General features: G+C 39.7%; 1 protein-coding gene across 1 annotated transcript in view; it reads right to left on the bottom strand.

Moving 5' to 3' along the window:
• Positions 1-24,587, bottom strand: part of NPSR1 (neuropeptide S receptor 1) — a 151,505-nt gene that overhangs the window by 26,878 nt on the left and 100,040 nt on the right. Inside the window, exons 3-5 of the mRNA XM_086398065.1 lie at positions 17,756-17,859; positions 8,993-9,086; positions 3,805-4,006 (exon numbers count right to left, since the gene is read on the bottom strand). Coding sequence (XP_086254191.1) covers positions 3,805-4,006; positions 8,993-9,086; positions 17,756-17,859 — 400 coding nt within the window. The remainder of the gene's footprint in view (positions 1-3,804; positions 4,007-8,992; positions 9,087-17,755; positions 17,860-24,587) is intronic.

Here is a 24,587-nt window from a genome sequence, read left to right as displayed (position 1 = left end):
AAATCAAGTAAAATCTCAAAATTAGACATCACAATAAAATAATACAATTTTAAAGTGATATTTTTAACATGCTCCCAAAACTGAAATTATTTTCAAATAAGTAAAATAATAAATCATTTAAAGTTAACATATAGGTAAGTTTGTGAAATGAACTTATCCTTTCCTAAGAGAGAATAGAAATAAAAAATGTAAAGTGTGAGTGGATGTGAATACACTAAAATATAAAATGTTTATATATTACAGAAAGCCATTTACATTTCATTCATTTTTTATATGCATTTATATAAACTTTTGCCAAGTACTTTCCTATGATTCTTTTTTTCAAACTGATTCATTTGACTTTCTAATTTTAGTTATTCATAATTTCTCTCCTCTTGATTATGTCAGTCTTATTAACTGAAAGCAAAATAAAATCATATTCAAAATGAAAAGGCAAACTAGGGAAAAACTAGGGAAATATCCTAATCATATGAAAACAGGGAAAGTTTTTATACAAAAATATCTCTAAAGAGAGAGAATAAGATAAATGGAGAAAAAGAATATGAATAGGTAAGTTACTTAAAAAACAGAAATAGGTCTTCCCTGGTAGCTCAGTGGTAAAGAATCTGCCTGCCAATGCAGGAGACGTGGGTTCAATCCTGACCTGGGAAGATCCCACATGCTGCTGAGCAACTAAGCCCATGTGCTGCAACTAAGGAGCCTGTGCTCCAGGGCCCGGGAGCCACAACTCCTGAGCCCACACGCGACAACCGCAGTAGGGTCCTTTGCCTAGAGGCCACGCTCCACAGCAAGAGAAGCCACTGCAACGAGAAGCCCACAAACCGCAACTAGAATAGCTTCTGCTGTATGGCAACTAGAGAAAGCCTGCACTCAGCAATGAAGACCCAACACAGCCAAAAATAAATGAATAAAGAAAAAGCAAAATAAACCAAAAATAATATTGAACATATAAAATGTGTTCCCCTTCATGTGTCACAGCCTTGTCATGGCGAAGGGGCTTGCATAACTCAATGAAGTGGTATTCAATATGTTCAACCTCGTTCGTGATGAAAGAAATGCAAATTAAAACAACAACATATATATATATATATTTTTTTTGCCAATCATTTTTGGTAAGAATATACATTTATGTTTATGTGTATATATATATCTGTATATAAATGTATCATGCATGAGGGGCAATAAAGCATGAGACATGGTTAATAAAACTAGTGAACACTTGAGTTGTTTCTTTCTTCTACTCAGTCTTGGAATTAAGACTTTAAACTTATCTGAAAGTCACTAGCAACAGAATCAAGCTCAGGGTGCCAAAGTATGGTTAAGAAAAAAAGAAAACAATAAAAAAGAGTTGCTTTTACCTCTGAGATAGGTGAAATTATAGCAACTTATCCCTCAAACTCGTTGGAAAACAAATGCCTCAGAAAACTTCGTTCATACCTGGTCCTCATTCAAGAACAGATGATTTGCTCTGGTGCATCCCCCCAGAGAGAAGCTCTCTCCCGCAGAAGGCTGACCACAGGAGGCAGGAGGGAAGGTAATGACTGAGTAGGTAAGAAACGCTTCAGGGGAGCTAAAGTACAGAACAAGGTCACTGCATTTTCATGGTTCTGCCCTGGCTGGAAGCAAGCATCAAGGAGCAGGATTTACTGATGCCTTAGTCTGACAAGGGCTGAGTGAAAAGGACTTTTGAAATCACCCCCTTTAATCATTAAGTTAGACTTTGCATTTTCCAAGGACACTACAAAAATGTACAAGCTGAACTGTAGGCAAGTTGGAGAAGAGGCAGCTTGAATGAATGGGGGAAATTTCAGACCGTGAAAGCCCTGAGTGAGAGATCTGGCCAGACAGCATGTTGTGAGCCTGTGCTTCAGGGTTGCATCCACCCTGTGGAACAGGGGTTTGAACTGATTTCAGGAGCTGATGGGAAATCAATCAGGAGAGAAGCAGGGATATTCGCTGCTGCTGAAATCAGTGTGTCAGTTGCCTGTGATGACATGATTCGCTTCCTTCCAAATACTTTCTTACCATTGCAGCTGGCCTCTTTCTGTGCTTCTTTTAACTGGCTGTTACCTAGTTTTGATCAACTATCTAAATAACTTTAATCATCCCTTCCAGCTTCCTCCCAGATTCAGCTTGGTGAAGAGGAGAGCAGTAAGTTGAAATATAGTATAGATGTTAACTTGTGGATTCAGCAGAGATGACTGGATAATATCCAATCTCAGAAAGGCTGAGCGGCTGACCGTGGGAATCACTCTGCTCCTGTATACCTTTGATGGAAAGCAAATCATTTCACTTCTTTTAGCTCTAGGTCTACTTGTGAAAAGTTTAGGGGCTGAACTATGTGATGGGTAACATTTTTCCAGCTTTAGCATCTTATGAGACAAAGATGAACAAAGAGCAAGAACAAGTAATTCCTATAACATCAGAAAACACTTGAAAATATTCAATCACTTAATCCAAGAAATGCATATGGAAACAATGAGATACTTTTTTAAACCTTTGTGATCAGCAAAGATTTAATAAAGAAACGATATCACCTTTCTCTGGGTGAGGGGAAGAAAAATCAGAGCTCTTGTTTGCTGTTGGCAGAAATACACTTTTTTTTATAGGGCAGGTTATGAATATGCATCAAAAGTCTTAAATGAACATCATCTATGATCTAGCAATTCCATTAGAATGAGTTCTGAGGAAATAATCAGGGACTCATGAATAATTTTAAGTACCAAGATTTTTATCACAGCATTATTTACACTATTAATATTGAAACACAAAGGCTGATCTTCATTTGCCCAGGACAACTTATGTGGTACTCGATAGTAGACTTGGGAACACTCAAGAGGTGCAGAATCAGCAAGCTCCATGTTCGTACTTAACAAGCCAGTTATCTCCCTGCTGTTTCCAATCCCACCAACCTGTGCTGAGCCAGCCTTTCAGAGAGGATCCTGTGGTGTGACTAAGGGAGACCCTGCCTCGTCCAGGAGGTTGTGATCTTCTCTACTGAAAGACCATCTTTGGTCCACCTTTGGCTGCAGGGCAAAGGGAACATCCTATGGTTTGTTTCCTAAGGCCCTTCACAATGAGCCTCACCCCATCCAGAAAGAGCTGATTGCCAACTTCTCTTCCATTGGCACTGCCTGCCTGTCCTTTCCAGTCACCATATACACTCTTATCCCCAGTCACCAGGTAACCTGTTCTTACCTTCCCCTTCTCCTATCTGAAGACTTCCCTCATTTAAAGGATGCTTCCAAAAAGTGCTCCCTGCCATTGTTTGACTTCACTGAATACACATGCTAGCATATTTCTGTGTGTACTGTGTTTTCATTTTTTCCAGTTTTGTTTCAAGTTTGTCTGTCTTTTCAATTATAAGGTTTCTGAAACTGGTACTAGGTCTTATATTTAAAAAGTTGCATGATATAGGAGAGAGAACAGGATATGAAATCAGACAAACCTGGGGTTAAATACCATGTTATGTTGAATAAGTTACTTGACTTATTTGTGCTTGAGTTTTGTCATTTATAAAATGGGGATAAGAGTAGTTATTTCATAGAGTTGTGTTGGATGGGATAATTGTTAGCCACTTTTCACAAGGCCTGCCCCATAGCACATAATCAGAAAATGTTAGTTCCGTCCTCCTTATTCCACTTCGGAGGAGTTGAGCTTAGCATATGGTAGCTTTACATAAGATCTTGGCTCCTAGCCAGTTCCCCAAAGGACACTAGGAGCAATGAGTGCCCTAGAAGGAAAGAGAACACAGTTGATGAACTGGGAAAGTCCCCATGTGTGTCTGGCCTGCTGGCCTCTTACCTGATGATTGTCAGGGGGATGAAGTACACCAGGAAGGCCACGATGGTCATGTACGGGGTCCAGTAGGAGTCGTCAGGCCACAGGGCCCAGCACTGCACTTCGCCATTGGAGAGTTTCCTTTTCCCAAATATGATAAGGGTAGGAATGGAGAACAGGAAAGAGAGGCTCCAGGCAATCATGATGAGGACCTTGGCCTGCTTTTCTGCTCAAAGAAAAGAGAGGGATGCCTGAGCATCTGGAAACAGCCTTTGGGAGCACACTTGGTATCTGGTGTGGAAAAAGATCGTGGTGGGAGAGGAATTCTAGAACTCTCAGAGCCTCAGTTTCCTTATGCTTAAAATGGGAGTAATAGGACCTGCATCTAGAGCTGATGCAAGGATTAAAGGGAGAATTTAATCACAGAAGCTAGAGCATTGCTTGGCCCAATCTCTCCTTCTGTTTTTCTTCCCTGATTTACCTGTTTGACTTGAGATGCTGACACATTCCTATAGTACTATGGAGCTCAGTTTGTATCATGTACATTTGATAGGTTGCTGTGCAAATGCTTGTCTCTGGTGCCTTGCTCATCCTGAAAGGCAGAGATGGGGCCTTTGATCTGGTTGTTATTCTTCTCACATACCTAGCAATATGAAGCACTGTGACAGTGTTTGAAAGCTGTTTGGCAAACGTTCGATAGCCTTCTTTTGTTTGAAGGAACAAGGGAGGAGTGGTAAGGCAGAGAAAGAGCAGTGGGCTTGGTTCTGGAGAGCAGAGTTCTTTCAACCAAGCCCTGAAGTCTGGTAGCTCTGACCCCACACTCTAGATTTGGGCTCTTTCGGATGTGATGTTTTGACCTTGGGCAAACCACTCAGTCTCAAATTGAGTTCTTGAAAGTGGAATTAAAAAAAAATATATACCTTCTGCTCATCTAACCATGATGGGGTCAGATGGAGACAATTAATACACATGAGAGTGTTCTTTTGAAACAGTTTTTATTATGCTTTCTGTTAAGCTGGTGTTGAAGCTCTTCATCTTCATCCCCACTCTAGCTGTGCTGTCTGTGTTGACTGACCCTGGTGGGCCCCTTCATCCAAGGACAGGACACCTCCCTCCACCTCCCAACTTTCAAATTGGAAAGCCAGTTCATGTCTCAGGGTGACAGAGGGAAATGTAGAATCAGGAGGTATTGTAGAGAGGTGAGTAGTATGTGATCAGGAGGACTATAAGAAGTGAGAACAATTCTAGAAGAAACTAGGGGCTCTATTGGAATCTTGAATCCCAAATATTTGGGAAATAATATCTGGGATTCTGTTCTTGTTGAACTGTCACTCTGAAAAGAGCTATTGGAAAGATTTAGAAAACAGATATAACTGGCACAGTGAACAAACAGGAACCTTGGGGTAGAATTATAATACAGTCTTTTTAGGTCTTCCCATCATTCCGTTCTCCCTTGCTTTTCACTTTTATTCTTTCCTCAGCTATTTGTAAAGCCTCCTCAGATAACCCCTTTGCCTCTTGCATTTCTTTTTCTTTGGGATGGTTTTGTTCGCTGCCTACTATACAATATTATGAACCTCTGACCATAGTTCTTCAGGCATTCTGTTTACTAGATCTAATCCCTTGAATCTGTTTGTCAACTCCACTGTATATTCATAGGGCATTTGATTTAAGTCATACTTGACTGGCCTAGTGGTTTTCCCCACTTTCTTTAGTTTAAAGCCTGAATTTTGCTATCAGGAGCTGATGATCTGAGCCATAGTCAGCTCCAGGTCTTGCTTTTACTAACTGTACACAGCTTTTCCATCTTCACCTACAAAGAAGGTACATGTATCCAGAGACCCCGTAGGGGTGGAGACTCTGCCCCACCTGCTTGAAAACTCAGGAAAGCCCTTTGATATCAGTGACTTTAAGTAGTAAACAGTTATAATTAACAGAGTTTTATATTTTAATATCTGGCTCTATATATCTCTCTTCATTACTGGTTGATGCTTTCCTAAATATTCTCACATTTAATTTTACTAAAGAGCTTTAAAATTGATGACTCCTCTGGAGTTGCTGGCTAAGGAAAACTACCACTTAAGTAAAACGCAGTAAAGCATCAGTAAACTGTGTTCACTCCCCCATCGCTGCTGCCCTTCCTTTGGTTGTGTTGCCATTGCCATGTGCTTACTCAGGCACAGGAGAGTCCCTGCCGGCCTCCACTGGCCCCATTCTCTGTGCTGCTCTGTGGGGAGTCTCCTGCCTGCCTTCTCAATCCTGCCCCTCACCCCTTATATTCCAACGAGCTGGAGCACCAAGAAGGCTCTAGCACGCAGTTCCCTCCACCCTGTGCCACTGACTGCCTCATCCTATAACACTGAGAATCTTTTCCTCTTCCTGCCAGGCCATGCAGCTTTCCTAGGGGGCTTGGCATCCATGTTATGTTTAATCTGATGCCCACGTGCTGGGAATTCCTTGAAGTTTCGTGTCTTTGGATGGCGTCTTTCCTCAGCTCCCTTCCCGGCTGCAGGTGTCCTCCAATCTGTGTGCTTCTTGCATGACTTCAGTTGGAATTGGGCGGAGGAAGGGAAATTGGCTAATTTCATTTCCAAGCTTGCATATTTCCCTGGAGTTATTAGAGATGATTATTTTCCAAGTGCCCTACATGAAGCCTCTATTAATTTTATAGTGAGGAAATAAATTGCTTTCCATATTTTAAAGAACACTATAATATTCATTGCTGTCTTTCCTGTAATTTCGGGACCAATCCATAATATTGGGCAGTATCTCCCAGAACCAGTCATATTTTCCATAACCTAATAGTTGATTTGTTTTTTAGCTAATGAATATGGTTAGACATGTAACTCACCATGTTTCCCCCTTGGCTATGGATCCCAAAGCCTCTCCCTCTAGCAAATGTCCTGGGACACCCCCTCACAGATTTTCTTATACTTATGTTTTCTTTAACCCAATTTCTTCACCTTGAAATACTCTGGTATAGATGGCCTTTTGTACATTGTCTGCAATCCTCCCCAGAGCTTGCTGGGTGTTAATAAGTAGATGGATGAGTACATGTATCATACTTCTGCATACACATATCATAAAATGTCTCTCCCATTTAGCCCATTTCCTCCCCTACTTCCTTCTCTGCCATCATCACTAGACCATAACAGTGTCCAGAAAGCTTGGTGCAGATTGCACCCCTCACACACACTCACTTACATGCAACCTACAAAAAGCCTTAGAAATAGATATCAATTTTATCTTAAAATTAGTTTCACATCACACTCATGTGTTGCTGGTATAAAAATTACCTAATGGCATGTAAATCCCTGTGGTCACTATGGAGATTCCAACTCCCATCCCCAAAGGTTAAGTACTAGTTGGTGTGCATTTTTGTGGGCAGTTGTTTATTATTCTGAGACCTCCCTATTTCTTGCATTCTTTCCTGCTCTTCTCTCTCTCTCTAGTGTTGTTTTGAGTTTTTCTTTGTATTAGTGTTATACTATATACATACTGCATGTATATTGTTTTTATTACTCAAAATATGATGCAGACATTTTCATGGTGATGCATATCTCTCTCCATGTCTGCCCTACCTCTTCATTGAGAGACAGGATATATAGTACTTGAGTGCACCTGAGCTGAACCCAGACCATCTGGGTTCAAATCCTGCCCCTGCAGCTACTAACTGCGATTTGGGCAAACTTCTTTAACTCTTTGAATTGCAATTGCCCAGACTAAGATGCAAATAATAATAGAACCTATATCACAGAGCTATTGTGAGGATTAAAGTATTTAACATATATAAAGAACTTAGAATCATGACTAGTACATAGTACACAATCAATGAACCTAAGCTATTAAAACTTCTGCATAGGGTGCTAGCCATTCCTCCACTGAGGGACACCAAGGTGAGCATTGAATTCCTGATATTCTGAGTAATGCTACAATACACAACATATGTGTATCTATGCACACATGTCAGCATTTGTCCAGAGAAGATACCAAGACGTAGAACTTCAATATCAAAGGGCTGCACATTTTACATTTTAATTAGGTATTGCTATACGTTGCCATCCAAAGTATCTGTGTCAGTACTGCCTGATGTATTTAATAGTATCTGATGACATTATTGCTACTTATTCTAAAATTCTGCTTGCTCTATTAATTTTGTTTCCTCAGGTGTAAATTCTGCAGAATGGTATTTTAAACATATTATCTATCTTGTACAGTTTGGCTTTTGTCACACTTTTTCATGATATTTGATTGCGCCTCATTTTTGTAGACAAGATTTCATATTAGGTTCTTCACTTTATCAGTTTCACAGCCTGCTTGGAAACGTGAAGTACTTTGGACTCTTATTTGCTTTTGGAGGTCAGAGATGTAAGTGGCCTCTGCCTGTGGGCAGAGCAATGGACAATTAGTCCTGTGACTAGGTATCCACCATCTCTCCAAGGTGTCATTGCTCCCCAGGGCCCCACCCTGTCTCTTGAAATCCAGTGTCCCCACTACTTGGAAGCAGAGATGTTCATCCTTGCTGCACATCTGGGAAGGGGAAGGACAGCAGGACGGGAGATGTGCTGTGATAAAAGGTCCTCATTGTACTCTAAGAATCACCGTGCCAATTTCCCTGAGTCTCTCTTGCTCTAGGCATTTCCACGATCTATTTAGGAAGACCTCTGCCCCATTGCTGTAGCATCATCTGTGTGTACTGTGGGTTGTGTGCCTTGAGCCTTCCTGCTGACCCGTCTGCTTCCTTCTTTCAGGGATTCTTCACTATCTCTGGATCAACGAGGGTTTTCCTTGTTTCCATTATAATTATCAATTTGAAACATTTTTCCAATTATTTCCATGGTTTTGGGGTAAGGAAGGCAAAATGCTTCTTTCTGGAAAATAAGCAAGTTGAAGTGGGAGTGTTCCTTAGTTTGGATAGTTATGTGTTTCAACAGTACTCTAAAAAAAAAAGCTGGAAGCATCAGTGTCAAGGAAAATGGTCACAGAGTGGGCTTAGCAAAGCATCTTTCCTCACAGTTCTTGGCCATCCAGGCCAGCTGTCAGCATTTTCCCAGGCAGCCAAGTTTCTTTTCTACGTCTTTTTCGACAATCAGACTCAAGAAGTGGGGAAGGAAGGGGAAGAGGAGAAAGGGGAAGGAAAAGAGCCATTACTAAGAGGATAATATTAGCAAAAACCCTCACCCAAGGATAGTGCTTGGTGGAGCCTGCTCACCTCCTTGCAGGAACTTCATGGGGTAGACGATGGCATGGTATCTGTCTATGCTGAGGGACACCAGGACATAGGTAGAGGCATAGAGCAGCACAACCTGAAGACAGAAATGAGAGGAGGTGAGTGGTTTCATAAAGGTGAGGAAATGCACATCATGGAGAGAAGAGCATTTTGTGCTATTTAGAAACCTAGGCACTAAACCAAGGGCTGGATGAGGTTTGGAGTATGGACAGGAATGCCTGGCTCCCGCCCAGGCAGAAGATGGCTCTTCTCGGTGCTGGACTTTGCACTGCTGGCGGTGACAGGTGAGAGTGCCTCCAGTTCTCACTTGCTCACTCTTTCGCTTGGCTTCTTGGAGACTCCACATTTCTCCAAGGATCAGTCCCCCTTGACATTCGCGCAGTACATTTGTTTGTAATTGACTTTTAAAGCTAAACTAATTTTCTCTGCTACAGTTGACATTCCAGAATAATTAGAAACAAACGTTCACTTGCCTTTTATCAACGTGAGTTGTTGAAAGATGATAGGAGGGATCTGGCTTCAAGGAGCCTGCGTGCTGTTTTGAATCATTTATCACCATCTGGGCTGACATTCTTAGAGCTCCCCTTCTTCATCCACTTCTGCAGCAGAGCTACCCACTAGGGTCAGCCTTTGAGTCCCCTCTTCTGCCTTCCCACCCCCTTTTATTAAGCTTATCCATGTCCTTTAATTATTCTATGTTCAGTGGTATTTGCTTACTTTGCAGAGAACATTTTGATTTAGGAGGTTAATATCTCTTCTGTGAAGAGCATATGCAAAAGGTAATAAATATATCTGAAAGGATTATCAAGATGGAAAATTTTCCAGTAACTTTGAGCCTCATTTCTACCAGGAGTCTAGCCATATCACTACTTTGTAAACTTTTGGTCAAATTCATAGTAAGTAGAAAGTAACTTGAAGACTAAAGTCTAGGGGTGAGTGTCTGAATTTCTTCTAAGATGAAATAGGGATAACATGACTTTGTTAATAACCTTTGTCTGAATTTGTACCGTTTTGTTAATTCCCTGCCTCAGAAAAATAATCAGCTACACTGATATTCTTTATTACTTTTATTTCTGTAACACTGCCACATATACTTCCCAGCATCTGTGTTGCAGAAGGTGCCATGGAGAGGGTGTTCTGAAAACTGACCAGAGACTGAAGTCTCCCCTGAGGGATGCAAGAAGAAATTCTCATCTTGCTAAGAAGCTGATGAGTGATGAGAAAGAAAAATGGCATACAGTTTTTACAACAGCAACAAAAATAAGATTGTATCCTTAGAGAAAACTGGGATTTTTTTGTGTGGGATCCATGGATTCAGAGTTGTTAATGCTGGCCACACTGAGTTGAGGAGACGGACGGGAAAGAGAACTCTCAATGGGAGAACTGCATGGGTTAGAATGTTGTGATGAGACAGTCATGAGAATTGTGGCATCTGCAACTGTGCTGAGTGAGATGACTGGCTCACACAAATTCAGGACCTGGGGCAAGAGAAAAGGTCACAACAGACTGGCCAGAGAAGCAGGAAGAGTTAAGAAAAAGATATGTACTTTTGAGACATGGTCAAAAAGAATATTTAACTTCAGGAGTCTTCAAACATCTAGACAGGGTTTTTGTTTTTTTTTTAAATGTTAAAGATTATCTGTACCTGTGTACGAGACAGCAAAAGAGACACTGATGTATAGAACAGTCTTATGGACTCTTTGGGAGAGGGAGAGGGTGGGAAGATTTGGGAGAATGGCATTGAAGCATGTATATCATGTATGAAACGAGTTGCCAGTCGAGGTTCGATGCATGATACTGGATGCTTGGGGCTGGTGCACTGGGACGACCCAGAGGAATGGTATGGGGAAGGAGGAGGGAGGAGGATTCAGGATGGGGAACACATGTATACATGTGGTGGATTCATTTCGATATTTGGCAAAACTAACACAATACTGTAAAGTTTAAAAATAAAATTAAATTAAAAAAAATTTTTTTAAATAAATAAAAAATAAAATGTTAAAGATTATCTGAAAGAAATATACCTCAAATTGTCATGCCTCCTCTCCACAAAAATAAGTGCCAGAAAACAGAACAAAAAGATTAATGAGTGTTGAAAGAAAAATTGTGATTCAAAAATTTGGTAAATATTTTTGTACCAAGGCACAGGATAATTTTCTTACAGATAAGTAGAAGGAAAACATCACCTACTTTTGGAAAAAATCTTTCTTGAAGAAACATTTCTGCTGACTGAGAATTGTTTTGAAATTGAGTACTCAAGAAGAAGAAGGGGATAGAATACGAAAGCCATAGTAAGCAATGAGTCAGAAAAACACAAAATGTTTAAAATAGCTATGAATATAATTACATAATATTTCAGAGAAAATTTGGTGCGTTGGATGAGGGCAGAAAGTAGAAGGAAAGCAATTGCATCAAATTTCTATTTAGATATTTTAGACATCTATTTTGTTGTTTTTATTTTGATAGAGATGTATTGCACTTTAAAGATAAGCTATGACAGAGTAAAATAGAAATAGAGAAAAACGATTTATTAGAGTCCTATGACCACGATAGCAAATTGCCACAAACACTGTGGCTTAAACCAACATAAATTCATTCTTTTATATTTTTGGAGACCAGAAGTCAGAATCAGCTATACTGAGTCAAAATCAAGGTGTTGGTAGGGCCACTCCCCTTCTCTAGGCTCTGGGGAGAATTCTTTCCTGGTCTTTTCCAGCTTTAGGTGGCTGCCAGAGTTCTTTGAATTGTGGTCACACCAATACCATCTTTGAGCCCATGGTTACAGTGCCTCTTCTGTCTGTGTGTCAAATCTTCCTCTGCCTCCCTCTTACAAGGATCTGTATGTTTGCCTTTGGACTCAATAGTAATAATGACTGAGATAATTCAGAATAGTCTTCTCATTTCAAAATCATTAACTTAATCACATCTGCAAAGTCTTTTTTACCATATAAGGTAACATACATAGGTTTCATGTATTAGGATTTAGAAATGTTTGGGGGGCCATTTTTCAGCCTACCACAATTATAACCAAATATATAGAAAGGGAAAAAAATGAGTGAATAAAAAATTAACACAGAAAGATTAAAATGATATGATTGAAATGGTACCAAACACTATTTGTCAAAATAAAAATGAATGGCTTGAGCTCCTCCACTAAAACAAAGATTGTTTACACAACTCTTTCCCAAATCCAACTGTATACTATTTAGAAGAGAAACTTCTAAAACCAAAAGATTATCAAAGTTTAAAAATAGAGTGATGCACTGAGGAAACCAGAATTGAAAGAGACACGTGTACCCCAATGTTCATCGCAGCACTGTTTATAATAGCCAGGACATGGAAGCAACCTAGATGTTGAATGGATAAGAAAGCTATGGTACATATACACAATGGAGTATTACTCAGCCATTAAAAAGAATACATTTGAATCAGTTCTAATGAGGTGGATGAAACTGGAGCCTATTATACAGAGTGAAGTAAGCCAGAAAGAAAAACACCAATACAGTATACTAACACATATATATGGAATTTAGAAAGATGGTAACAATAACCCTGTATACGAGACAGCAAAAGAGACACTGATGTATAGAACAGTCTTTTGGACTCTGTGGGAGAGGGAGAGGGTGGGATGAGCTGGGAGAATGGCATTGAAATATATATAATATCATATATGAAACGAGTTGCCAGTCCAGGTTCGATGCACGATACTGGATGCTTGGGGCTGGTGCACTGGGACGACCCAGAGGGATGGTATGGGGAGGGAGGAGGGAGGAGGGTTCAGGATGGGGAACACATGTATGCCTGTGGCCGATTCATTTCGATATATGGCAGAACCAATACAATATTGTAAAGTTTAAAAATAAAATAAAAAATAAATAAATAAATAAATAAGGTTAGCTGTAAAAAAAATAAAATAAAATAAAAAGATAAAAATAGAGTGATGGCCAATGGTATATTGAGCAACTGAAAACTAAAAGAAAGCATTCATTGCAATAGTATTATTAGACAAATTAAATTCAAAGCAATTAGTACTGCATGGATTGAAGGGATCATTTATATTATAATAGATACAATACCACAATGGCAACAGAATATCAATAAACCTAAAAGTAACATTGAACCCAGGTCTCCCACATTGCAGGCAGAGGCTTTATGGTCTAAGCCACCAGGGAAGCCCAAATGTAACAATAGCATAACACTAAATATAGAGAAACTCTGGGCTGGAGGAAGCACAGGCTGGAATCAAGATTGCCGGGAGACATATCAATAACCTCAGATATGCAGATGACACCACCCTTATGGCAGAAAGTGAAAAGGAACTAAAAAGCCTCCTGATGAAAGTGAAAGAGGAGAGTGAAAAAGTTGGCTTAAAGCTCAACATTCAGAAAGCTAAGATCATGGCATCTGGTCCCATCACTTCATGGGAAATAGATGGGGAAACAGTGGAAACAGTGTCAGACTTTATTTTGGGGGGCTCTAAAATCACTGCAGATGGTGATTGCAGCCATGAAATTAAAAGAAGCTTACTCCTTGGAAGGAAAGTTATGACCAACCTAGATAGCATATTCAAAAGCAGAGACATTACTTTGCCAACAAAGGTCCGTCTAGTCAAGGCTATGGTTTTTCCAGTAGTCATGTATGAATGTGAGAGTAGGACTGTGAAGAAAGCTGAGCACCGAAGAATTGATGCTTTTGAACTGTGATGTTGGAGAAGACTCTTGAGAGTCCCTTGGACTGCAAGGAGATCCAACCAGTCCATTCTGAAGGAGATCAGCCCTGGGATTTCTTTGGAAGGAATGATGCTAAAGCTGAAACTCCAGTACTTTGGCCACCTCATGGGAAGATTTGACTCATTGGAAAAGATGCTGATGCTGGGAGGGATTGGGGGCAGGAGGAGAAGGGGACGACAGAGGATGAGATGGCTGGATGGCATCACCGACTCGATGGACGTGAGTCTGAGTGAACTCTGGGAGTTGGCGATGGACAGGGAGGCCTGGCGTGCTGCAGTTCATGGGGTCACAAAGAGTCAGATACAACTGAGCAACTGAACTGAACTGAACTGAAATATATATAACTAAAATGTTCATAGTTCTACAGAGGGAACAAGTAATAATACATAGGTAGAAGTAATTAAACAAACTCTAAGAATGATACAATTATTATAAAATATCTAAGCAGTATTTCAAAAATTAATCATAAACTAAGCTATCAAGGGAAAAAAAAACCCTCAGTATATTCCAAAAAGTGGAATTTATACAATTCACAAATTTAAAACAACAAGCAATGAAAGCTGAAATTAGTATCATGAATTTTTTTTTAAATACCACTTGGAAATTTAAACACCCTTATAATTAACTTGAGTCAAGAAGGAAATTAAAGTACAATTATAGTCAATTCATAAATGTCAACAATGAAAATTCTACACGTCAACAACATATGGGATACCATTTGGAGAACAGATGGAAGCTTGAGGACATATGTCTAAATTCTCACTATCCCACCCTCAATTCTGACAAAAATGACCTAGGAAATATGAAACCCAAAAAAAAAAAAAAAAAATCTTGTAGAAAAGTGAGACTTAAATGCAGAAAACTTAAATTTTTTTGTTTAGAAAAATGCCAGATTGGATTCATTTAAAGTAGAATCTCTGGACTGGCTTTAAAAAAATCAATATACTTTATCTTTTAGAACAATTTTAGTTTTACAGAAAAGATTGAGCAGATAGGACAAAGAGTACCCATATTAGCCACACCCCCCACTACCACACACACTTTCTCTTCTTATTAAACCTTACATTAGTGTGAACAATTTTTTAAAATTAACAGACTGATATTGATACATTATGATTAACTGAAGTCCATGGCTTGTATAGAGATTCACTATTTGTGTTGCACAGTTCCATGGGTTTTGATAAATGCGTAATGCCATGTATCCTTTATTACAGTGTTACACAGAAGAGATTTACTGTCCTAAAAATCCCTTGTGCCTTATCTATTTAATCCCTCTAAATCCCTGGCAACCACTGATCTTTTTACTGTTTGCATGGTTTTGCCTTTTCCAATGTCATGTAGTTATAGTCACACACACATAGTCTTTTTAGACTTGCTTCTTTCAGTTAGCAATGTGCTTTTAAGATTCCTCCATGACTTTGCGTGGCTTGATAGCTCATTTGGTTTATTTATCCATTCAGCTTCTGAGGAGTATCTTGCTTTCAATTTCTTGCAATTGTGAATAAAACTGCTATAAACATTCTTGTGCAGACTTTCATGTGGATATAAGTTGTCAACTCAACTGAGTGAATGCCTAGGAGCACAATTGCTAGATGGTATGGTAAGAGTATGTTCAAGTTTTTAAGAAATTGCCAAACTGTCTTCTAAAGTGTACCACTTTGCATTTCCACAAAAGATGAATGAGACTTCCTATAGCTACATATTCTCAGTCCTGTTTCATATCGTCAGTTTAAAAAATATTGTTTTAGCCATTCTAATAAGTATGTAGTGGTATCTCATTGTTTTAATTAGGAATTTCCTAATGCCTAAGTAATGAAGGTTGAAATTCTTTCTATATGCTTGCTTGTCATCTGTAGATCTTCTTTGGTGAAGTATCTGTTCAGGTCTTTTGACCACTTTGATGAGGGTTGTTTATTTTCTTATTGTTATTTGAGGATTTCTTTGTTTCTTTGACTTCCCTGGTGGCTCAGACGGTAAAGCGTCTGCCTACACTGTGGGACACCTGGGTTCAATCCCTGGGTCAGGAAGATCTCCTGGAGAAGGAAATGTCAACCCACTCCAATATTCTTGCCTGGAAAATCCCATGGACAGAGGAACCTGGTAGGCTACAGTCCATGGGGTTGCCAAGAGTTGGACACGACTGAGCAACTTCACTTTCTTTCTTTCACTTTTGTTTCTTTATCAAATATATGTTTTTTATATTTTTCCCAATTCTGTGCCCTATTTTTCCAGTTTCTTGACAGTGTCTTTTGCAGAGAATCAATTTTAAATTTTCATAAAACCCCAACTTTCAATTGTTTCTTTCATGGATTGTGCTTTTGATGTTATATCTAAAAAAAATCACAGAAAGACCCAAAGTCCCCTGATTTTCTCCTGTGTTATTTTCTAGTAGTTTTATAGTACTCCATATTTCATTCCAATCTGTGATCCATATTGAGTTAGTTCTTGTGAAAGGGGTGAAGTCTGTGGTTGGATTCTTACTTATTTATTTTTGCAAATGGATATCCAGTGACTCCAGCAGCATTTCTTGAGTAGGCTATCCTTTCTCCATTGAACTGTCTTTGGTCCTTTGTTAAAGATCCATTAGACTTTTTGTGTGTATCTCTTTCTGCACTGTCTATTCTTCTCCATTGATCTATTTATTGATTCTTTTCCAGTATCATGCTGTTTTGATTTTTGGAGCATTTTGTAATTCTTGAAATCAGATAGGGTCAATCTTCCAACCATATTCTTCTTTTTCCATATTGTATTGACTGTTCTGTGTTTTTTACTTAAACTTTAGAGCTTGTCCATATCTATAGAATAACCTGGTGGGATTTTGATTGGAATTACATTGAATTTATAAGTTGTACTGCAAGAATTATCATCTTGACAATAGTGAGTCTTCCTATCTATGAACATGGAATATCTATACATTTCAAGATATTGTTTGATTTTTTTTCAGAGTTTTTCCAGTTTTATTCATATTGATCTTGCTCATCCTCTGTCGTACCCTAACCTCGAATTCTGTGACCTTACTGGTTTTCACTTTATTGTCTATAGAGACAAAGACAAAGTTATTTGTAAACACAGATGTTTTTAATTTCATCTTTCTGTACCAATCTGTGTAACCTTTTATTTTTTTTCTTGTCATTTTGAATTAGTTGGAACTTCCAGCATGATGCTGAATACGAGTGTGAGAGGAGACATCTTTGTGTTATTTCCAGTCTCAAGAGGAAAGCTTCTAGCTTCTCACCATTAAGTCTGAGGTTAGTTGTAGGTTTTTTGTAGATTTTTGTTATCAAGTTGAGGAAGTTTCTCTCTATACATAGTTTGCTGAGAGTTTTTATCATGAGTGAGTATAAGATTTTCTTAAATGCTTTTTCTGTATCTACTGATAGGATCATATAATCTTTTCTTACCTTTTTATGTTATGAATTATGTCAATTGAGTTTTGAATGTTGAACCAGCCTTGCATACCTAGAATAAATCCCATTTTGTCATGGTGTGTGAGGAAATAATGAGATGTCTGCAGTCTGGAGAAAGGCTGTAACCTGACCAGGCTGGTACACTAATTTTCGACTTCCAGCCTCCAGAACTGTGAGAAATAAATTGTTGTTTAAAAGCCACCTATTCTGTGAAAGTTGCTCAGTCGTGTCTGACTCTTTGTGACCCCATTGACTATATAGTCCATGGAATTCTCCAGGTCAGAACGGTATTTTTATATATATCAGCATCCTTGGACTAAGACAGCCAGAATATGTCAAAAAGAATAATAACCCAGAAATTTTACCTAATGCTTGAACTAGGAATGCTTATGTTCTTATTATTGCTTACTTGGGTTTTCTTTATATATGTATTGTTTTTAACAAACAAAAAACATTAAAAATATAAATTTTGCTTGTCCTTTCAACTATGAAGAAGTGAGCAATTTGTTGCATCAGAGTACAGCGTTTTACACTATTTTCCTTATGAAGAATCCAAGAGGTAATTTTGGTGTCAGTTTGTCTCATCATATTTGGAAGGTGCTACATACCTGCAAATAGCGGACCACGCGGCAGACCAGGTCAGGTGCCATGAAGTCTCCAGTGAATCTCCAAATGATATCTGTCAAGATGTTAACCAGTCCTGTGAAAGAATCTAACAAAAACACATAAAAGTGGTTGATTTCAGTCTCTTTCAAATTTGCAACTATGCTACAGTAGAAATGAATTCCTGGAGCCTTTTTTTTGTTTTTCCTGATTTATTAGGTGGCAAATGGCTTCCCTGATAGCTCAGTTGGTAAAGAATCTGCCTGTAATGGGGAAGACCTGGGTTCGATCCCTGGGTCAGGAAGATACCCTGGAGAAGGGAAAGGCTACCCACTCTAGTATTCTGGCCTGGAGAATTCCACAGACTGTAGTCCATGGCGTCCCAAAGAGTCAGACACGACTGAGTGACTTTCACTTTCACTTTCAATAGAGAAAATGTAAGGCAAGGTAGGAGTTACAGTTTATTGTTAGAGTCTGTTGCCACTCAGATGCAGCCACTTAGGAAGGATTTTTGTAATGACTGATAAGAAATATTATCAGAGAGTTGACCTTCTAAGTCACAGAAGAGGAGTTTTAAAGATGTTTGCTGCTGCTGCTGCTGCTGCTAAGTTGCTTCAGTTGTGTCCAACTCTGTGTGACCCCATAGATGGCAGCCCACTAGGCTCCTCTGTCCCTGCAATTCTCCAGGCAAGAACACTGGAGTGAGTTGCCATTTCCTTCTCCAATGCATGAAAGTGAAAAGTGAAAGTGAAGTTGCTCAGTTGTGCCTGACTCTTAGCGACCCCATGGACTGCAGCCTACCAGGCTCCTCTGTCCGTGGGATTTTCCAGGCAAGAGTACTGGAGTGGGTTGATATTGCCCAAGGACAGTGTGAGGAACGATATAAGGCAAAACTGAGAAAAGGCAAATATTTATTCCCATGAAGCCTTCAAAATTTTCCTTTCTGCACCCATCATTTTACAACTTGGACTTCTTGTTACCACCCTATGTGAGTTGTGGTCATCTTCCTCTACTTTCTTCTTTCTTCTTTGGACAAAGTCAAGTGCATGATCAATGACTTAGTTTTTTAAACTACTGAGGAATTGAGGCCAAAATCTGAGACCAATGTTAGAGACTTTCTGCTCAGTTCTATAATTGCAGACTGTATAAGTTGTATGGATGTCCAGAGCTATGGCAAAATATGCTGTGTGTCTAGAAGTTCCTTCTCCCCGTACCTCTATGCAGATATTTCTCATTAATTATGCGATCCAGAATCATTCTCAAATCAGTGCTTCAGGGATTTTCTGCTGATCAATGGATAGGACTAGAACTTAAGACAGATTCATTGACTTAGGGCCACTTTCTTGAGACATGGGATATAACATTCTGTCAGGGACCTAAAAACCTTCTTTATCTGAGTCTTCACCATTAATAAAGTCTGAGCCCTGAATTTAGCATCAAAGCCTTCCACAGTGCGGTCTTGCCTGCCCCTTGCCAAGTCCCCAACTGGCATTTTTATATTGAACATCAGTGTTCTGCCTGTTTCTTCCTTTTTGTTTCCCTATAGGTAAGAACAATTAGAAGCATTGGCAAGCACATAGAAACTACCACAAAACTGTCTAAAAAGTTGGAGAAGAGAAATCTCACAGCAATTCTGGGTAGTCAGAGATGTTCCAGCTGAGAAGAGCAGATGAAAGCAGGGCCTTCAGAGTTGTGGGGTTGTGATTTGATCAGATAGGAATTTCATGAAGCTTTTACTGGCAGGAATAGACTCGAATGAGTGGAATGGACACTGGAGTTACTTGGATATGCTCTTTTGGTTTATTTATTACTTAATTTGTTAAAAATTAAGGGGAAAAAACCCAATGTCTAGATCTAAGTGGTTATGTGAACAATTATAATGTACTCCAGTAAAAAAAAAATAGCAATTTCCCTCTAGAGCTCAAACTTAAATAAGCTCATCTCTGGAAGGAGACTATCAGTGGGCTGTGCCACTGCATTTGTTATTTGCTATTAAGCAAATGCTGCTCTATCTGATCCGTAAATGCTATTTAGTTGCCTAAGTAATTGGGGACATTGCAAATAAGCCTTCCCTAAATGGCAATTAATAGAACCTTGGGAACAAAGGGCACACTTGAAAGGCTTCATCACTTCTATGTATTACTCTTGCTTTTTAAAATCTCTTCTGTGAACAATTCTAGGAAACTGTTACACTCAGAAAAGCCAAAACAGGCTCACAGCAGTCTTTAGTGCTCCTTTGACAGATTCTTACAAACATGAAGTGGGTTCCCACTCGGAGCAGGAGAATGGGTATTGTAGGGAGAAGTCAAAATGAGGTGACCCCTGAACTGAACCCTAAAGGTTTGGACAGGTCAGTGGAAGAGGGAGGGAAGGATGTTAACTCTGGCACAGGTGACAGCATGAATGAAGTTACGGAGGTGAGACAGAGTGAGATGAGAAACTCAATTGCTTTTGCATATGAAACAACATCTATTTGTTGTTGCTGAAGCCTGAAATAGGTGCTTGAAAGTGGCAAGAAACGGGCCTAGAGAGTCAAGAACCAAGGATTTTTAAGGTCTTATGTGCCAATTAAAGGAGCTTTCTTTTTTTTCCCCCATATACTGGGGGAAAAATTAAATGTTTATGTATCCAAACATGTGTTTTACATGGGTTGGGGGAGGGGTAGATCCATTTGGTAGGTCTAATACTGAAATTGGGCTTCCCTGGTAGCTCAGATGGTAAAGAATTGGCCTGCAATGAGAGCGAGCAGATTTCAATCCCTGGGTCAGGAAGATCTCCTGGAGGAGGGAATTGGTACCCACTCCAGTATTCTTGCCTAGAGAATTCCATGGACAGAGAAGCCTGGCAGGCTACAGTCCATGGGATTGCAAAGACTCAGACACGACTGAGTGACTAACACACAATACTGGTATTGCCATTTATATTTGTTAGAGAACTGTGCAGAAGTTCAAGAAAGAGATCATTGGTACCTAGCGTGTGTCAAATAGCAAAAATAGAGAAGAAAATGCAGATGTGACATATATTTTGAAGGTACAATAAGGAGGACTTTGGTGTTTTAAAAGTGAGGTAGAGAGAGGAGTCAACAATATATTAGGGTCCTGGAATGGGTAGATGATGGTGCTTCCTGCAAATATAGGAGGATAAGCTCATTCTATTTGGGTTGCTTCCAGGTTCCAGCTGTCCCAAATAAAACTGCTATGAACATTCCTATATAAGATTTTATGTGAACATAAGTTTTCATTTTCTTAGGGTAAATACCCAGGAGTAGACTGTTGGGCCCTAGGGTAAGTATAGCTTGTCATAAGAAACTGCTCAACTGCTTTCCAGAGTTGCTGCACCAGTGTGCTCCTTACCAATAAAGTATAAGAAATACTTCTGCATCCTTGGTACCACTTGACATTCTCAATGTGTTTTATTTATTCAACCATGAATGTATGGTGCTGTGCTCAGTTGCTCAGTCATGTCCAACTCTTTGCAACGATTTGGACTGTAGCCCACCAGGTTCCTCTGTCTATGGGATTTTCCAGGTAAGAATAGTGGAATGGGCTGCCATTTCTCCTCCAGAGATCGAACCTGCATCTCCTGTGTCTCCTGCATTGCAGGAAGATTCTTTACCCTCTGAGCCATTGGGGAAGCCCAGACTGTGGCCTTTCATTTTGACTTCAGTGTGCATTTCCCTAACGGTTAATGATGTTGTTGCTGTGGACATCCTCAGTCCCTAGAGGCTTCAGATTGCTTTTGGATGCTCTAATAGCATGGGAGTTGGGGTGCTGGAGGGTTTTAATGCTCCACTCTTGGCTTTCAGATGCATTTATAGTCCTGTAGCATTGTTACTGTTTGCTGCTCAATGCTTCCTAAGCTGGTAGTTATAATGCTCTATTTTTTCCTGGCCAAGCCTCAGTCTCACATAGACCTGTACACCTGGGCCCTGAGGGTGGGACATTCTCAGTGTTCCAGTTCCTCCCTGGAAATCAAAGTGGTGGGTCTTGTGTGGGAAAGATTTTCAATGTCTTTCCCTAGTGGTAGGAGACTTCTGATTAGTATTAGTTTGATATCCTGGCCCAGCCATTTTATAGCTCCATCCCCAAGAATTGAGGGATTTTTATTTCTGTGCCTTTCCTTGTTCTCTAGGGCATTTGGTCCTGCAGTGGCCTAGGGCTTTTGTTGAAAGAAGTGACTGGCAGGAAAGAAGTATTTCATGCTTTTCCTGTAGGCATAGCCTAAACCTTCTTGTATACATGCACACCATCTCTATAACAACTCTTCAGCTCTGCCATTGTAGGGTGAACGCAGCCATAGGTACTCCTCTAACTGATTGGACATGGCTATGTACCAATAAAACTTTATTTATAAAAATGGGTTTGGGGCTGAGATTGACCTGTGGGCTATAGTTTGCCACTCCCTGATCTATAGAATAAAGTCCAGATGCCCTATTGTGACTTTTGGAGCCTTCCTGCCTCTTTCTTCAGTTTGATCTTTTCTCATCCTCTCCTAAATTCGTGCTATAAGAGAAATCCTTTCGACCAGTACATTAACAGTGACACCAGTTTGATGGTCAAAACATTGGTTAAAGAAAGAAAGCACACCCACAAAACCACCTTAAAATATCTTAACATAAAACTTGAGTGTACATTTGTCTTATCTTTAACATAGGGGCAAGACTTTGATTTTATGAATCATCTTTTTTAGTGCATAAAATGCCTCCATAATGCATCTTTCATGATTTTCAGTCCTGGTTTCTTTAGAGTGAGAACTTGAGATATCAGCAAAGCAATTTGAGGCAGAATCTCATTGTAGGGAATTTTATAATCCTCCTTTATTCTTTTATAGTTCCATTTCCTGGGCTTGCTTCTATTGTAACTTCTCTTAGTGACTCAGTAAAAATAAAAGTCAAGTTTTTTCAAAATATCCAACTTAATTTTCACAGAAACAACAACTCCACAGTGTTGTTTATGTTAATTATATAATTTCAGTCATAAGTACATTTGGCACAAACTGATTGGGAACAAACTCCTATGACTCACATAATAGAAGAAGTGGAAGGAGAAAGGGGACAGGCTCATTAGTGTCCATCCGACTTGCCACAGATGCTGGTAGGGTATTTTCTGCTAGTTTGCAGAAAGAGTGGAAGTGCTGCTTAATCAAGTGAGGCACTTAAGATGTAGTTAAGAGAGAAGACCTTACTGTTCCTTGATCATCCCCAGCGTTTTCCTCTGCCAGCCCCTTTCTTTATGTCGGTCCCTTGACTTGGCAAGTTCTTTATGTACCTCTACCTGAAGGATATCTCTTAACTTTTTAAAGTTTAGCTCAAGATTACCTCCTTTATGATGCATGTTCCTCCTGAAGACTACTGAGATTGGCTGATTCCCTCTTCTGGGTTTCTCCCTACGCTACTATTGAAGTACCTGTAACACATTAACATTTTTAATATTTCTTTTCAATTACACTATAGTTTGGGAAGATAGAGATTTTTAAAAAATTCACCTTTATGTCTCTGGACCCTGACATCATTTTATTATGTGGTAAAAGCTTGGTAACTTCCTACTAAATAAATGACTTCATTATTACTGCTGTTGCTTGATTGGCTGGCTGCAGGCTCCTGCAGAGGTTGCTAGAGAGGTGATGCCTCAGAGCAGATGGAGCCACATTAACCATCTTCTTCAGTGTAGATTAAGATAATGATTAGAAATCCAGATGCTGGAAGGAGGAATATGATTGGAAGTTTTGCTCCCTCAACAGGTTTCCAAAAGAGCTCTCTCTACAAATGACCCAATTTCACTCCTTTAAATGGCCGAGTAATATTCCATGTGTATATGTAAAATAGATAGCTAGTGGGAACCTGCTATATAGCATAGGGAACTCAGCTTGGTCCTCTGTGATGATGTTGATTGCTGGGTTGGGGGGGTGGTTGGGGATGTAGTGGGAGGGAGGTCCAAGACAGAGGGGATATATGTATATGTATAGCTGATTCACTTCGTTGTACAGCAGAAACTAACACAATATTGTAAAGCAACTATACCCCAATTTTTTTTTTAAGAGCTCTCTTGATTCTAAGGTCTCTGCTAGGTTGTAGTACCACAGTGGCTGTGCCTTATTCATGTTTATACTCTCATCCCTTTTTATACTGTCTTGCAAAATATTCAGTGTTTGCTAGCAAAAGAAGGAAATGTTGGCTTATAAAACAGATTTGCAAATACCTTGAAAATACAAGGCCACCAGTGTAGGATTCACTCTGCAGAGAGAGAAAGTTGAAGCACCATTTCTACTTGCTCTAAGTTGATGTTTGAACTTTCCCATGCAGAGCAGAACTATAGGAATAGTTAACACCTAGAAAGCTGAGTAACTCTTTTTCTTGGCAAGTGAGTAGTACATGAACATTTGTTGCACTGGATAGGGGGCTATTGAATACAAACACAATTTCTATAAGATTGAGATTTCTGATAATGTAAGATACCTTTCGGAGAAGGCAACAGCAACCCACTCCAGTACTCTTGCCTGGAAAATCCCATGGACGGAGGAGCCTGCTAGGCTGAAGTCCATGGGGTCGCTAAGAGTCGGACATGACTGAGTGTCTTCACTTTCAATTTTCACTTTCATGCATTGGAGAAGGAAATGGCAACCCACTCCAGTGTTCTTGCCTGGAGAATCCCAGGGACGGGGGACCCTGGTGGGCTGCCGTCTATGGGGTCGCACAGAGTCGGGCACGACTGAAGCGACTTAGCAGCAGCAGCAGCAAGATACTTGTAGTGCCAATTAGAGATTATGGAGTAGTGTTGCTTGGTTTTACTGTAGGGACACTCTGGGTAACAATTTCAACCATGAATCTCCAGGGTCTGT

Source organism: Bos grunniens, chromosome 4 (assembly GCF_055505025.1).
Source record: "Bos grunniens cultivar Pamir isolate PY7600 chromosome 4, Bosgru_T2T1.0, whole genome shotgun sequence".
NCBI lineage: Eukaryota > Metazoa > Chordata > Mammalia > Artiodactyla > Bovidae > Bos > Bos grunniens.
Note: the sequence above shows the minus strand (reverse complement) of the source record. Positions and strands in the feature narration are given on the sequence as shown.